The sequence below is a fragment of the Cryptotermes secundus genome, unplaced genomic scaffold (genome assembly GCF_002891405.2).
Source record: "Cryptotermes secundus unplaced genomic scaffold, Csec_1.0 scaffold369, whole genome shotgun sequence".
In the NCBI taxonomy this organism is placed as follows: Eukaryota; Metazoa; Arthropoda; class Insecta; order Blattodea; family Kalotermitidae; genus Cryptotermes; species Cryptotermes secundus.
The window spans coordinates 1,967,314-1,981,852 of NW_019725844.1; the positions used below are offsets into that span (position 1 = coordinate 1,967,314).

Consider the following 14,539-nt stretch of genomic DNA (forward strand, 5'->3'; position numbering starts at 1 on the left):
CTGGCATGGTTACTCACCCTCGTTTTCAGTCCATGTGGTTCGTCGCAGCCCTGTGGATATGAACTGTTTCCTGTGCCTGCCCTTTGTATGTAGTTTTTACAGATTGTCCCAGTTATTTATTGTCAAAGCTTTAATACCCAATCGTTTCTGATGAAGATTAAATATTATAAAGTGATGCAAATGGCCAGAATTGATTCATCGCCGTGCATGGTGTATGGTGAAATTCGTTGTCATTCGTATATTCTAGTTCAGTAGTCGGAGCAGGGGATTTCAAAATGGGGTCGCCCATCCGTGCCCTGTCGGACGAAACGACGGTGAGTTATGGGGCGTAATCTGTCCAGACATCCTGAGTTAGATTACCGGCGATGTTCTGTTCGGAAAATTGGCGGTGTACTCGTCGGCCATCTGTGGTTGGAAACTTCACACTATTTCTTCTGGCCGAATTAATTCTTCCTCCTCTCGGCTTTGGTGTGTAGTGAAGAGGGAAGTGGGCATTGCTGAGCGGTTCGCTTCAGAATCTCCTGCAAACAGCGTCTGTATACCCGGTGTTCCGTTTTTTTTTTCTTGGAAATTGAATTGTAGAACAGACTGGATGTTGTGGCCCTTAATCCTTCGAAGTATGTAGTTCGTCTAAATAATATTTAAAAATTAATTTCATCCCTCACAAAGGACACAGTGGGTCTCAATTACAGAGTCCAGTCGGTGAATTCAGTTTGGGGGCAATAATCATTGTGCATTGTGAGAATCATAGGGAAAGCATAAATACACTTTGTGGCTCATATATAGAGATCTTTAATGTTAAATTAACCCAATATGGTGTTTTCTGTGTTTGCTTCTAGACCAGCCTGCTTACTATTTGTTTGTTTTTCTTTATGGTATCTACATTATCACCCAGCAGATTCACATCTTCAGCATAGGCCAACAGCCGATGTGTCCCGTTTAATTTCAGTGTTCTGGACGTACCTACTGGCATATTCTAAAGTAAAGTTGAAAAGCAGTGGCGATAAAGCATCTTTTTTTTAGACCATCCTGCATACGAAAATTGTCAGAGCAGTGTTTACCTATACTGACTTTACGTTTCGTTTAAACATTTCAATCAGCCCAACTAGTTTCATGGCTACCCCAACTCTGTGAGAATGTTGCACAATACTTCCCTCCTAACTGAATCATAGGCTTGCCTGAAGTCTACGAATAGCTGATGAACTGTCTCATCATACTCCCATTTTTTCTCCAATATCTGACGAATGCAAAAGATCTGATCAGTAGTTGATCTGTTACGTCGAAACCCACACTGATGATCCACAATAATTTAATCTATGTATGGACTTATCCTTGAGAGGAGGATATTGGCTAACATTTTATATGAAATTAATAGCAGTGATATCCCACGATAATTGCTACGGTCAGTGTTATTGTCCTTCTTGCGAATTGTTCTAATAATAGACTAATTTCACTGATCAGGCAAGTCTTTATTATTCCAAATAGAAGTAATGAACCTATGGACCTCAGAACATAATATTTCATCTCCGGCTTGAATAATTCCTGCCGGAATTTGATCACAACCTGGCGATTTATACCTTTTCAACTTTGCAATAGCAATTTCAGCCTCAAAAGACCTAGGATCAGGCATTAACGGTTCAGCTGTATATACGTAATTCTCTATCTTCCTATGCACATTCAATAACAGAGTAGTTCCTCCACCTATTCAAAATTTTGTGGGAATCTGCAAGCAGATCACCATTCTCATCCTTCACTAAGTTACTGCTAGGCTGGTAACTCCTCTTAAAATCATTTATTCCTCTATACAGGTCTCTAATGTTTTTGTTCTTACTGTACGTTGCAAACTCATTAATTTCGTTTTTCAGATATTCCCTCTTTTTGTTCCTGAAATGCCTGCTGGCTTCATATCTTATATTGTTCAGATTATCCCCATTTATTTCGCCTGGATCCTGTAACCATTGCAGTTTGGCCTCTTTCCTTCATTCTGATAATTTCGAACAACCCTCATCGAACAGTGGCTTATACTTCTTCAGTTCATAATAACCTGTACTCTCTTTGGCTGAAATTTTGAAATAAATGTGCTTGTTCGATTTGAGGCTGTCACGGTGGTGAGTATGAAGAACAAACTCCTCTGGGTTGCTCTGCCGTGTTTTTCGGATGAACGCTGACCTTTCAGATGAACTTATCACCTTCATCTTCAAGGTAGCAGTTACGTGGACCGAATCATCAGGGAGGTGATTAAGATAGATCTTCATCCCTGCAACATAACGAGGAGGGTGTTTTCTGTTTAAGCACATCATGGATACCTTGCATCCCCTTCCTGAATGAATATAGAGGACCACTTTCGCAGGTTTCATATGACGTGGTTCTTCAGGCCGTGCCCGTTGATGCTTGCTGCTGCCCCTGCAACCGCCTCCATCCTCCTCTGCTCTCTCTACTTTCCGCCTGCTTCTTGCCCTTCAAGCCTGAAGATCAAGATGGATGGTGACGAATGACAGAGAGAGTGCACCACATCGACACTGCCTAAACAGTAAACGTCTTGAGCCCCAGGCGGGGCCGGAAACCAAGACAGACTGACTGACCTATCATCGATCGTAACGTGACTTTGGCTTTGAAGGTGGGGATATGTTCCTCCGAAACTTCGGACTTTTTCCGAACTACGTACTCTTGGAACCCGCGGGAATGTAGGCTTCTTATGAATATGCTTACTGGGCTCAATGTAAGACTGTGTACAGTACAACCCTTTTTGTTGATTTTCCCAACTTACGCTTTATGTTTACGTAACCCTTTGGGTTATCCATATTCGCTGCCTCAGTGTTTTGTACATTTTCATGTCGCCCAAACATTTCCGGGCGAGATGACAATTGGAATCAATGGTAAAAATTACGGAACAGTAACATTTATTAGCATAGTAGTTAGTTATTTATTGGAGAGGGTGGGTTTCCCCATGCACTTACTTAGACCTGTATTGGTCCATTGTGCTTCCCTCTATGATTTCTACCAGTCTCTATATCCTACCGGTACTGGTGCTTACCATCAGTCCCGCCCAGCCAGCGAGACCGGCTCTACTAGCTGAGAGGTATCTATAATGCTTCCCCCATCTACCAGAGGTATTAGAGACTGCTGTTGGGCGGGAAACGTTCGTAAATTTGGCTCAGTGACCTCCTTTGGAGATATGAGGTTCTTTTACGTGCCGTAAAGCTACGACACGGGACCAGTGGCTTAAAGTCCCTCCCGGAGGGCTTTTTCCCTGAAATTTTCCGCCCTTGAAAATTCGACAAGCTCCGCCGGGTATTTGAACCCGCGTACTACGAGTCATGAGGTGGGAACGTTACCTCTAGACTACGGAGGCCGCTTTATTAGAATAGTAAGTTTAATAATGTTTGAAGAAAGCAGTCTTCTGGGATTTGGCACCGTGTATATGTGGTGTTAACCGACGTTTCGGAGGAACNGTTTGCTCAGCCATACCATTGTCTTGTAGCCTAGAGGTAAGCAGTTCGAATGTTGACAGGAGCACCAGTTGTGCTGGCTGAGGTTTTTGCGTGATGTTCCATTGTCTCTTCAGGAATCTGCTTGGATAGAAGGCTGTGAAGTTTTCACGGCTATTTAGTCCACAGACCTTACCCTTTTACTAGACCTATTCATTTCGTCTCCAGATTCGATGCCGAATAACACCTTTAGATGTTACATCATCATTATTGATGTACTAACCTACAATATATTTACTTTCAGTGTCAGAATGTCGTATAGTTCGTTTCGCATCGACTGTTGCTGGTGAGAAGGGAGCATCACTGTTTGTAGATGTACATAACTACATTTCTCTAGCTGCATATGTAGTATAGGTCCTAACATTAGGTTATTTAATGGCCTCCTTCAGTTTCAGAAGTTATATTGCATCAAATGATGTGATAGGATTTATCATGAATGGATTTGGCCTTCGCATATTTTAAAGTACTGTCACGTGATTCGTCTTTAGTCACTGAAGAATACTCGGCTGTCCGGTAGTACCGTACAGAGTGATCTAGCGGCAACACTCAAGACTTGTAGGCTATTCGGCGAGGAACTCCGTTGGAATCTCGGCCGGGGCCACGCCTATTCTGACAGAGGATTTTCTTGGTTTTCCTCAGTTCTGCCAAACAAATACCTGGATAGTACCTAGACTGCGCCATGACCGCTTACTTCCAAATCACTTCCAGCTCATAGTCTGTATGGTGCCGGTATTGACAGCGCGGTGTGTAGAGCGGCAACACCGCTACGTGAAGTTACTTTGGCGCTGTCAGTTCTGTGAGGACGCAATTTGCAGATTGCACCGCAAGCTTGCATAAATAATGTTAATCCGACACTGGACCGTGGGCACTACAGCCGGGTCCTGTTTGCGGTGTTTACGTCTAGTGGACCACTAATAGCAGCAGATGCCACACTGTGTGTGTGGTTCGCCAGCACTTTGTGGTTATGTGAAATATTTGAAGGTGTCTTATGTGTCATTTTCATTTTATGGCCAAATCACACACACTCACAACCGTCTGTATTGCTGTATTTTTTTTTTTGGTTTAAAATGGTTCATATTATAAAACGAAGTACACTAAGCGTGACTGGCAGAAGATCGCGGAGTAGATGGAATTCTGAAATTGGTCTTAAAGACTCAGCATTTGCTGTGTGGACTGGATTCGTCTGGCTCAGGAGTGGAATCAGTTCCTGGCTGTTTTGAATTCGGTATTGAGCCTTTGGGTTTTATAGAGAACGTAATGGCGTCCTGATGAACTGGGGAACTGTTACTCATAGTTTCTCAAGGATTGTGTTCTTTGAGGAGTTTGAGATTTTCACGACGGTGGAACTTCGTTTGTGACTTCTGAGTTATAACGCCGTGTAGACCGTTAAGTACCACCGTTCGCATTGAACTTATATTTCCCTTTCCTAGCGTTCTGGGTGAATCCGTCCACTTCATAGGAAAACAATATCCAACCCGTAAGCCTCCCACTAAGTACGGGCGGGAGTGGACATCGTTCAAGTCCCAAGCCTTGTGTAATATTTCATTAGAAGACAATCTGAAAATTCCCATGCGAGTACTAAAGGATGTTACACATCGTTACGAATAAAGTTTTTGGATATATCCGTTTCCTTACATAATGCTAAATATGATAACTTAGGATTTTGCGTTTCAGCTCCTGACGATAAATTATTTCCACTTTCATCCAATTCAGTTTTAGACGAACTGCTACATTTTTGCGTAACATTTATAGCCTTTTCTGGTCCCCATAGCGACATTGACTTAGATATACGAGTATAGATGTGATTCCCAAGGCATCGGCGACTTCAGGCGTGAATGCTGCTGGCCCTTACTATAGGCCTATAGGCTACAGGTAGGCAGGTCTACTGAAGACGAACGGTCTATATGGCTGCCGTAGAGTCACGAATATTAAAGTGTATGGGACACGCACAGTGAATATGGACTATTTCTGTGCATTTGAACCGATGAATGTATATCAAATCATAGGTCGGTTCTGACTGTAAATGTGAGATATCGGCCAACGAGATAAAATTATGTCATTGTTTAGTGCAGCAAAATGGGGGAAGAGGCAAACGATCGCTCTCGTCCCGGAACTGATAGCGTGGCTGGTGCATCGGGACAGTTACAGGGGAATGCACTTTTTTTTTTCCTTGGAACTACAGCCCGAGTGGGCCTAGGCCTACCTCCATGAACTTCTCCGTTCACTTCGGTTTTTCTAGACCTTACACATTCGGTAGGACGACTTGGGCGGGTGATCAGCTCGTCGCAAGGCCTCTACCTGTACACACACACGAACTAAACATCCATGCCCTGAGTGGGATTCGAACCCACGATCCCGGGTTTCCAAGGGATCGAAGACAGTACATGCCTTAGACCGCTCGGCTACCGTGACCGGCAGTGTATAAGAATAATATATAAGAATTCAGTTCGTACCTCACAGGAAACAGATTCGAACCCACGATCTCGGTTTCCGAGCGAACGAAGACAGTGCATGCCTTAGAACGCTCGGCTACCGTGACCGGCGGGTAATGCACATGGCGGCATAATTACAGGCGCCACAAAACAATAACAATATGAAGTATTGGTGAGAATGGTTTTGTGTTCTTCAGAATGTATTTCGGCGTGATGACACCACTGGATCAGCCATCTTTTTGCGGTGTAGTAGAATTTAGGGAGCGTTTCCCAGGGTAGGAAACTTAGTCTCCATGGGGCCCTAAAACAAGAGGCTGCCGAAAAAGGTAATGGCCTGATTATAAAAAATATAAATTGATAATAAAACGCTTCAATATATTAAAAACACAACATAGGAGAAAAATATTTCATAGATACAATTAAGATTCTTCATCTTGTGCGACCATACATTTCATACTTGGTAAGGAAAGATGTGATTGTGGTGCTTCATAATGCCCATACATTAAATCTTCAGTTTAACTGATTTTAGATTTAACGGGCAAAATTCTTAGGTTCTTCCCTAGGCCGCGCCATAGCTCAAGCGGTTAGTCGCTGGCTTCCTACCGCGGTGGCCCGGGATCGATCCCGGGTCTGGTCATGTGGAATTTTTGGTGGACAAAGTGGCGCTAGAGCAGGTTTTTCTCCCCGTACTTCGGTTTCTCCTGCCAATCTTCATTCCACCAATCGCTCCGCAATCACCCTCAACAATCACCCTCAACAATCATCTGGGCCTGGTACAATAGGCCAGAAGTGGCCGCAGTACAAGGGACTTACTTCCACCCCACTAGCAATAAAAAAATTAGGTTCTTCCCTGTTATTCTTCGGTTGAAATGTCGGTACTTCCGTATCAGGCTGGTTGACATTTCGTGTTTCGTCAGTCGTGCCCTGAACATAAGGCGTATCTAGTTCATAAAGCGTTCTGTCGCAGATTAGATTTGTGTTACGCTGTGTTTGGTTTGTTCTCTAATTAATGGACCGAGATTTAACGGACAAAATGCTTAGGTACTTCCCCGTTATTCTGCGTTTGACTAACTGATCGTCTGATTTTGAAGTTCAGCCGTATTACCCTCACTTCCGAGCTTTCGGAGAGATTATTTTTCGTGAACACCAAACTCGAAAACACAGTCGAAATTGGGTAATTTCTTCAAGCCAATTAGTTGACCGCCGGTCACGGTAGCCGAGCGGTCTAAGGCATGTACTGTCTTCGCTCGCTCGTAAGCGGGGATCGTGGGTTCGAATCCCACTCAGGGCATGGATGTTTGTGTGCGTTTGTCTACAGGTAGAGGCCTTGCGACGAGCTGATCACCCGCCCAAGGGGTCCTACCGTATGTGTAAGATCGAGAAAAACCGAAGTGAACGGAGTTCATGGAGGTAGGCTTAGGCCCACTGGGGCTGTAGTGCTAAGGAAAAAAATAGTTGACCAAAACCTGTGTCACCTCAGCCTAGCGCCTTCTCAGCAGTTGGTGTTAACCTCTCGCCAGGACTGACAATAAACAGGGAAAAGGAAGTGGTTCCTCTTTTGAATAGTCCATATAATGTTCAGTTTTTTTATTGTTAAACGAGAGGCAAGTTATATGTATTACTAGCCTGTAAATACGAGTTGCGTTGTGCTTGAAAATATGTCAGTTATTTCACAGAATTTTGGTTTCATGCAGTCTCTGTTTTACGGGCATTTGAATTTAATGGACATTGACAATATCTGACTCCCCCTCCCGCAATTAATTCGTTAAATCGAGGATATACTGTATGTATGTCTCCCCCCCTCCACCCCAGTAAGCTGATTTATCAATTGATGAATTTCCATAAAATCTGGTTCTACCACCATGCCATTGAATGTAGTATTGCAGAAGGGGACCGTAGATTTTTGCTTTTTCTAGGTAATGAAAATATACGAGTACTTACTCCACATTAGCGTATTATTTTTTTGTTGTTATTATTATTGTTATTATTTGTAGTACATTGCTTTATAAACTGTTAGGTGTGCCTGAAATTCCCAAAAGTCATCAATAACACAGAATAAATTCGTAAGATTATTGGACTGAAGGCCCTTTTCAGCAATAAATCCGATTACTATCCATTGCTGAAACAGATTTAACCCTATAGCCGTTATATGTGTTCAGTGACAGATAAGAAATAGCAATAAACATATTTTAAAGTTTTTTTATTTAGACGAAAGCTAAAAAAATTATAAAACGTCACAAAGGATCACAAATTCTAATACCTTTAGTCAGATTTGTCCCCTTCTTCGGAAGCTGTGGTTCAATGCAAGAGACTTTTGGCGCGAAGGAATATACTTACAGATATTTTTTGGAAAACAGCAATTTTAGCTTCATTAATAGGGACTCAACCTGTGGGGTATGCCTTTTCTTCGGAAAAAAAAATGCACAGAACGTGGGCTGACAAAACATTAAACTGTTACATACTAATATTTCAGCCCCATTCTAATGTCATAAAGTAACTCCTATTTTGACTGCAGCATTCAAAACAGTGGACTGTTATAACATTGAATTTTTTTGGGTGGAGCAGTCAATATAATCTAGTAGGAATCCACTTCATTTGGTCCTTTCTTTTGGCCCGGCCTTCATGTTGCAGGACAAACTGTGAATCTCTAGTTTTCATATTATACACAGAAGATGTTAATATTCAGTTTCCGCAAGTGAAGCAGATCTCGCACATGTATTTTTTAGCAGCTACAAGTCTTGCATGAAGACAGTGCATAATCGTAGCACATGTTTCGAAGTTTCAGGTGTTTCAGTAGACTTCTTTGAAGCCAAGTAGAACGTATGTACCCTTCTGCAATATCGTATCAGCTGTACATGAATGAAAACGCAATATTCCTATTACCGTACCCCCAATTTGGCCTAATCTGTTTCGTGGGAATTCACCCTGCCAGCGTAATTTGTATATTCTCCAAATATTCTAGACCTCTTAAACCTCTTTCTTATGTGTTGGTTGGAATTCCGAACGCTTTTTTCAGGACTGCACTAAGCACTAACCCCACTCGACATGCAAGTACTTTCCGAATGAAACATTGCTCCCCTGCCTTGTAAAGGTGGGAATACACGAGCGCCCCGCTGCTGTAATGCAACATAGATCGAACGGGATTCGCGACTTATTCGCTCGTGTGTACGTGACTTTGAACACGCGCAGCGCACACCTCAAATGCCGCGCAGTGATCCGGTTCCTGTCGGTTTTTCTGACGTACACAAAGGGATTCGTTGCCGCAGTGTGGTCGAGTTCGGTTGCCATTTGTCTCGTGAAGCACGCACGCCACAAACATGGAGTGGTCAGAAGAAGATATTTTGGGGCTCATAGAGGCATTCAGATCATTCCCTGTACTGTGGAATCCCGGAGAAAATGATTATTATAAAAAGAACAAAAAAAGTGACGCTTCCTCGTCTTCCATGGTCGTGTGGACGGCGAAGACAGAATGCAACTGAGGTGCTCGCGGCTTGCGCGCCCCATTCAGGTGGTTCGTTGCGTGCGCGTCGCTTGTTCGAGGTGCACCAAATCGTTCCGCGCATCGCTTGTAATGCCGCGTTACAGCCGAGGCGCGCTCGTGTATTCCCACCTTAAGGAAGCAGTCTTCAGAATAGCGGTTTACACAATCCAATAAGGAAGGTAGTAACAATGAAACAAAATGCCACATTTAGTAAGTACTTTTTTGCCCTTGGCACTACAGCCCCAGTGGGCATAGGCCTACCTCCATGAACTTCTCCGTTCACTTCGGTTTTTCTAGATCTTACACATTCGGTAGGACTCCTTGGGCGGGTGATCAGCTCGTCGCAAGGCCTCTACCTGTACACAAACACAGAAAAACGCACACACACAAACTAAACATCCATGCTCTGAGTGGGATTCGAACCGACGATCCCGGTTTCCAAGCGAGGGAAGACAGTACATGCCTTAGACCGCTGGGCTACCGTGACCGGCTAGTAACTACTTCACTCTTAGTAAATTCTTAATGCGATGAATGGGACTTATGAAGTAACATCATTTTCCAAGTGTCTGGTCTGAAGTCACTTCAGTCGCAAGTAAGCGAACAAAGCGCTGGCAGGAACCCACCTCCACCTCCCCCCTGCCTCCCCTTACGTAATCTCACCGCTCCTCAGAGCACGGTACAGCCGACTTTGGGAACCATTGATCTAGACTTATAGCGTCTCATGGTAGGATGATTGATGAAGGATGAATTGGAGGGCATTTGGAAGGAAGCGTAGTGTAATCTAGATACTACCCAAACGTTTTGGTTGGAGGGACTGAGGAAAGTCACGAAAAACCTCAATCACGATAGCCAATGTCCGGTCGAGATTCGAACAGAACACCTTCCAGATACAAGTCTATAGCGGTACCGCTACACCATTTCTTAGAGGTGGTAAGCCCCTCTGGCCTTTAAGGACTGCCTGTCCCTAATTATCGGAATTAGTAAGTGGATGAAGAGCCTCAATAACAACCTCCCCTTCCACCCTACATTCCCCATTGCATCCCTGACGTCAATCCCATGTACTTCATACCACTGAAGTATGTATATATGTGGCCACTAATAACGTATAATCCATAACAGACAGCGACTGTTCCAACTGAATCTAGATTTCCATGTGTCAGCGGTGTGCGCCCATAAAGGACAGTGATAGGGAATATTGGTACCATCGACCGTGGAGGCTTGAATAAGTCAGTTTGCATGGACGGAATATCATGCGTCGCCACATCAGCAAAATGGGTCGATTCCTGTTAACAGCTTCTTTGTAAAGTGGATGTTTGCGTCGAAGTCTGGGGAACGAAGAATGTCTCTGGTCTCTTCAGTAAATTGAATTGTGACGCAGTTTAAGTAACTGCGCGTTTTAAACTCTTCTGTGGAATAAAATTGATTATATGTAATAATAAAGCATTGGCTAAAAGAGATATTTAATTTTCAGATTCAATCTCGAAACTTGCAGACTTCTTCATTAATATCCCTGCCTCTTATTCGGGCGATTGGGAATCGATACGTATGATTATCTTGTTTGACATATTGCAGATATACCAGCTGCTAACACATCCCGGAGTTTTGCTGTTAATTCATCTGTTGCACATAAATGAATGTTTCCTCCTTCTTCTAACCCTCTCCTTTCATTCTTCGTGTTCTGCCATCTCACTTTCCCTTTTCAAGAGAAAAGAGCTTGGTATACTGGTTATTTTGTACCTAGTAGTATCCTTTTCGAATCTCCACTTAGGTTACCGGCTGTGTTGACTGGTGTTCGTGGTTTCCTTCAGTATAGCTAATGAATGTAGTAGTTATATAGTTATTTTTCCCCCTTGGCACTACAGCCCCAGTGGGTCTAGGCCTACCTCCATGAACTTCTCCGTTCACTTCGGTTTTTCTAGATCTAACACATTCGGTAGGACTCCTTTGATCAGCTCTTCGCAAGGCCTCTACCTGTACACAAACACAGAAAAACGCACACACAAACTAAACATCCATGCCCTGAGTGGGATTCGAACGCACGATCCCGGTTTCCAAGCGAGCGAAGACAGTACTTGCCTTAGACCGCTCGGCTACCGTGACCGGCAGTTATATAGTTATAGTACTTTGAAATTGGTTGCAAATGCCTAAATTCTTACGTCTTTTCATTTGATACTAGCTGCAAGAACCCGGCCTTGCTGGGGTGAAGTTATCCTCTACGTTGTGACTGAAAACGGCGCACTGAAATACACTTTTATACACAGTGTGTCCAGGTTCTGTTACGACTGTGTTCGTTAAAAATGCAAGACATGAATTATTTTCAAAATTTCACTCTTTTTATTCAAAATAGTCTCCTTCTGAATCAATACATAGCTGGAATCGATTGAAAAGTTTTCGAAAACAGTGACTATACTCCTTTTGTGGAATCGCATTTAAAACTGCGGTACATTCCCTTTGAATGTCCTGCATGGTGTCGTGACGGTCTCCTTTCATCGCCAACTTAACTTTTGGGAACAACCAGAAATCTGTTGGAGCCAAATCTGGCGAATACGGAGGATGATCAAGGACTGTGATCCCTTTTCTGGCCAAAAAAATTGTGAACGATCTTCGATTTGTGGGGTGGGGCATTGTCATGGAGGAGCGACCAGGAAGCTTGCTCCCGATATTCAAGTCGAATTCGAAGAATTCTCACCAACGAACGGCTGAGGACTCCGAGATAATAATCAGAATTCACTGGTTGACCTTCTGGCAGAAATTCCTTGTAAATGATTCCTTTGGAATCGAAGAAAACTATTAGCAGTGTCTTTACTCGACTCCTTTGCATGCGCAATTTCTTTGGTTTCGGCTTCTTTGTGCTCAACCACGCTGCACTCTGCCACTTTGTGAGAGGCTCATATTATACTAGCAGGAAATTTCTTGGTGAGCAGAACAGCCATCAGATTTTGTTACCTGTTCAGATGACTTAATGTTGCTTTTGTTGCAGGCTGAGATCTGGAGCGTCTTCATTGCCATCCTACGGAAAAGTGTACGCAATCTTCAGGCCTGCACAGATGTGGGGCTCATCGAACATGTGCTGGCCAGACTGTCCCAAGCCGAGACTGTTGTGGCAGGTGAGCTCCTCAGTCATAGTAGGTGAATACCGGTACATTGCGTTAAAATAGACCACAGCAACTCCCTCTCACGTCCCAGTAGTATCTGACGAAAAATATACCTACATAGGTCTGTCAATTGGAGAATTTGTGGCAGTGTTTGTAACTGTAGCTTTTGTTCTTCTTTGGCGTTAAAAATTCAGATTAAAAACTTCTGATTCTGAGAATTAAATGTTGCTGTGCTCTGATGAAAATCACATACCTTTTCTCTATATTCATAAATATTGTAGTATAGGTTGGAGTACCAACTGACTGTAAAATGTGCCATGAACATCATGCCATTTTTGATCTCATCGTAGCACATTTTATTTCCCTGTATTAAACAGCATCAACATGAAGATCATACGAATTTGTTATGTGGAAACATCGCCAGTTCCTTTCATGAGGTTCTGTATGTTCTCTTATGTATGTTGGAAAAGTTTACATTTTTTCATTAAGGTCTCTTTATAGGAAAATGGTAGGTAGTGTGATGGTGAGCATGCATCATAATTTGATGTGGTGGTGGTAATTCAGGAAGTTAGTATAATGACATTTTATAAAAACATCTATTATAAATATATTTAGTATTAAGTTGTAGAATATCTGACCCTTAGGAACCGAAAAGTGTGCTCATTTTGCCTCAAATGTTTGTTTGGATTTCAGTTTGATGTTGTAATGTTTGCTTCTCTTTAAAAAGCATATTAGTATATCTTCATTCATCAGTAATCTGTCAGACGACAGGTCCACAGTCTCTTTCTAAACGGTTCCTCCACCTAATGCGATCTAGAGCTTTCTCCTCCAAATGAGAATATCGTCTTCTGTCCCCAAGGTCATCCAGCATCTTCTTACGTCTTCTTCCTCGTCTTCTGGTCACTTCTATCTGCCCCTCTATCTTTCCTTCAATAACTTATTTTAGAAGGTAGTTACTGCATAAGATATGATCATTCCAATTAGCCTACTGTTTTCTTATTTCGTGCAGGATATTCCTCTGCTCACTGACTCTAAATAACACTTCTTCATTTCTCACATAATCGGTCCAATGAATCTTCTCCATCCTTCTCCAACACCACATTTCGAAGCTTTCCATGTGTTTCTGATGCCCTAAGTGTCGAAATTTCAGCCCCATACAAAGCCATGCTCCAAATGTAGCATTTTGTATGGTTAGCAAAATACACGGTGTCTCCAGGATCCGTTAGGACTAGTTTTTTTTTAATTTGGCCTGCAGTGCCATCTGTTAGCGAGTTGTGGCATTAAGATTCTTGAAGTTTCAGCGCAAGCATTGCTGCATCATGTGTTCTGACCGTGAATGTAACAGTACTGTTCTGACGCTCGTCGGAAAATGGCGGTGGAGAGAATCTGAGCAATGTATGAGCTTTGTAATCACTCTGGTAAACGCTCTTGTTTTCTGCATCCATTTTCACTAATTTTAATTGCTGCTTCAGCAGTTCTTCCCCTTTCCATGTTTTAATCAACTCTGCTCATCAGCTGGCTTTCAGAAAATTTATTTTCAGGACCATATTTCATCTCTAGTGCAATAAAATTCAGCAAGTTTTTGCAAAAATAGAACATAGAAGCGGGCAGAGTGGACAGACTTTTCAGAAGCAGATAACAACTAGTGACCCTTAGCATATCTGTGCCTGTATTCAGCTACTGCCTAGTTCTTTTTCAGCACCACCAGCTAGTAGTAATCAGTCCCTGCCTATGGGGATTTTGCAGTCTCAGTGCCCCCTGTCCTTCACTCTTGAGGCTGGTCTCAGAGAGAGAGAATTCACATGGACATTTTTCTTGGTGTGGATAAGAAGCCTTTATCTTTTGGGTGCTATGCCTTGTTTCTACCTGCACACAAACAGACTTGATACCTACTCCCTAGAGCTCATTAGATGAACTTAGCCCTTATCACTAATCACTGAAGCTGATCAGAGGATGGTATATGCAGTGTATGAAAAATGTCTGAAATCCAAAATGGGAGATATCAGCAAGAGTTTAACCACAGATAGTGATGTTGTAATTTAA

General features: G+C 42.8%; 1 protein-coding gene across 1 annotated transcript in view; it reads left to right on the forward strand.

The window, feature by feature from the left end:
* The window catches only part of LOC111863698 (neurobeachin), a 554,452-nt gene that overhangs the window by 432,529 nt on the left and 107,384 nt on the right, over window positions 1–14,539 (forward strand). The window contains exon 3 of the mRNA XM_033751163.1: window positions 12,382–12,508. Coding sequence (XP_033607054.1) covers window positions 12,382–12,508 — 127 coding nt within the window. The remainder of the gene's footprint in view (window positions 1–12,381; window positions 12,509–14,539) is intronic.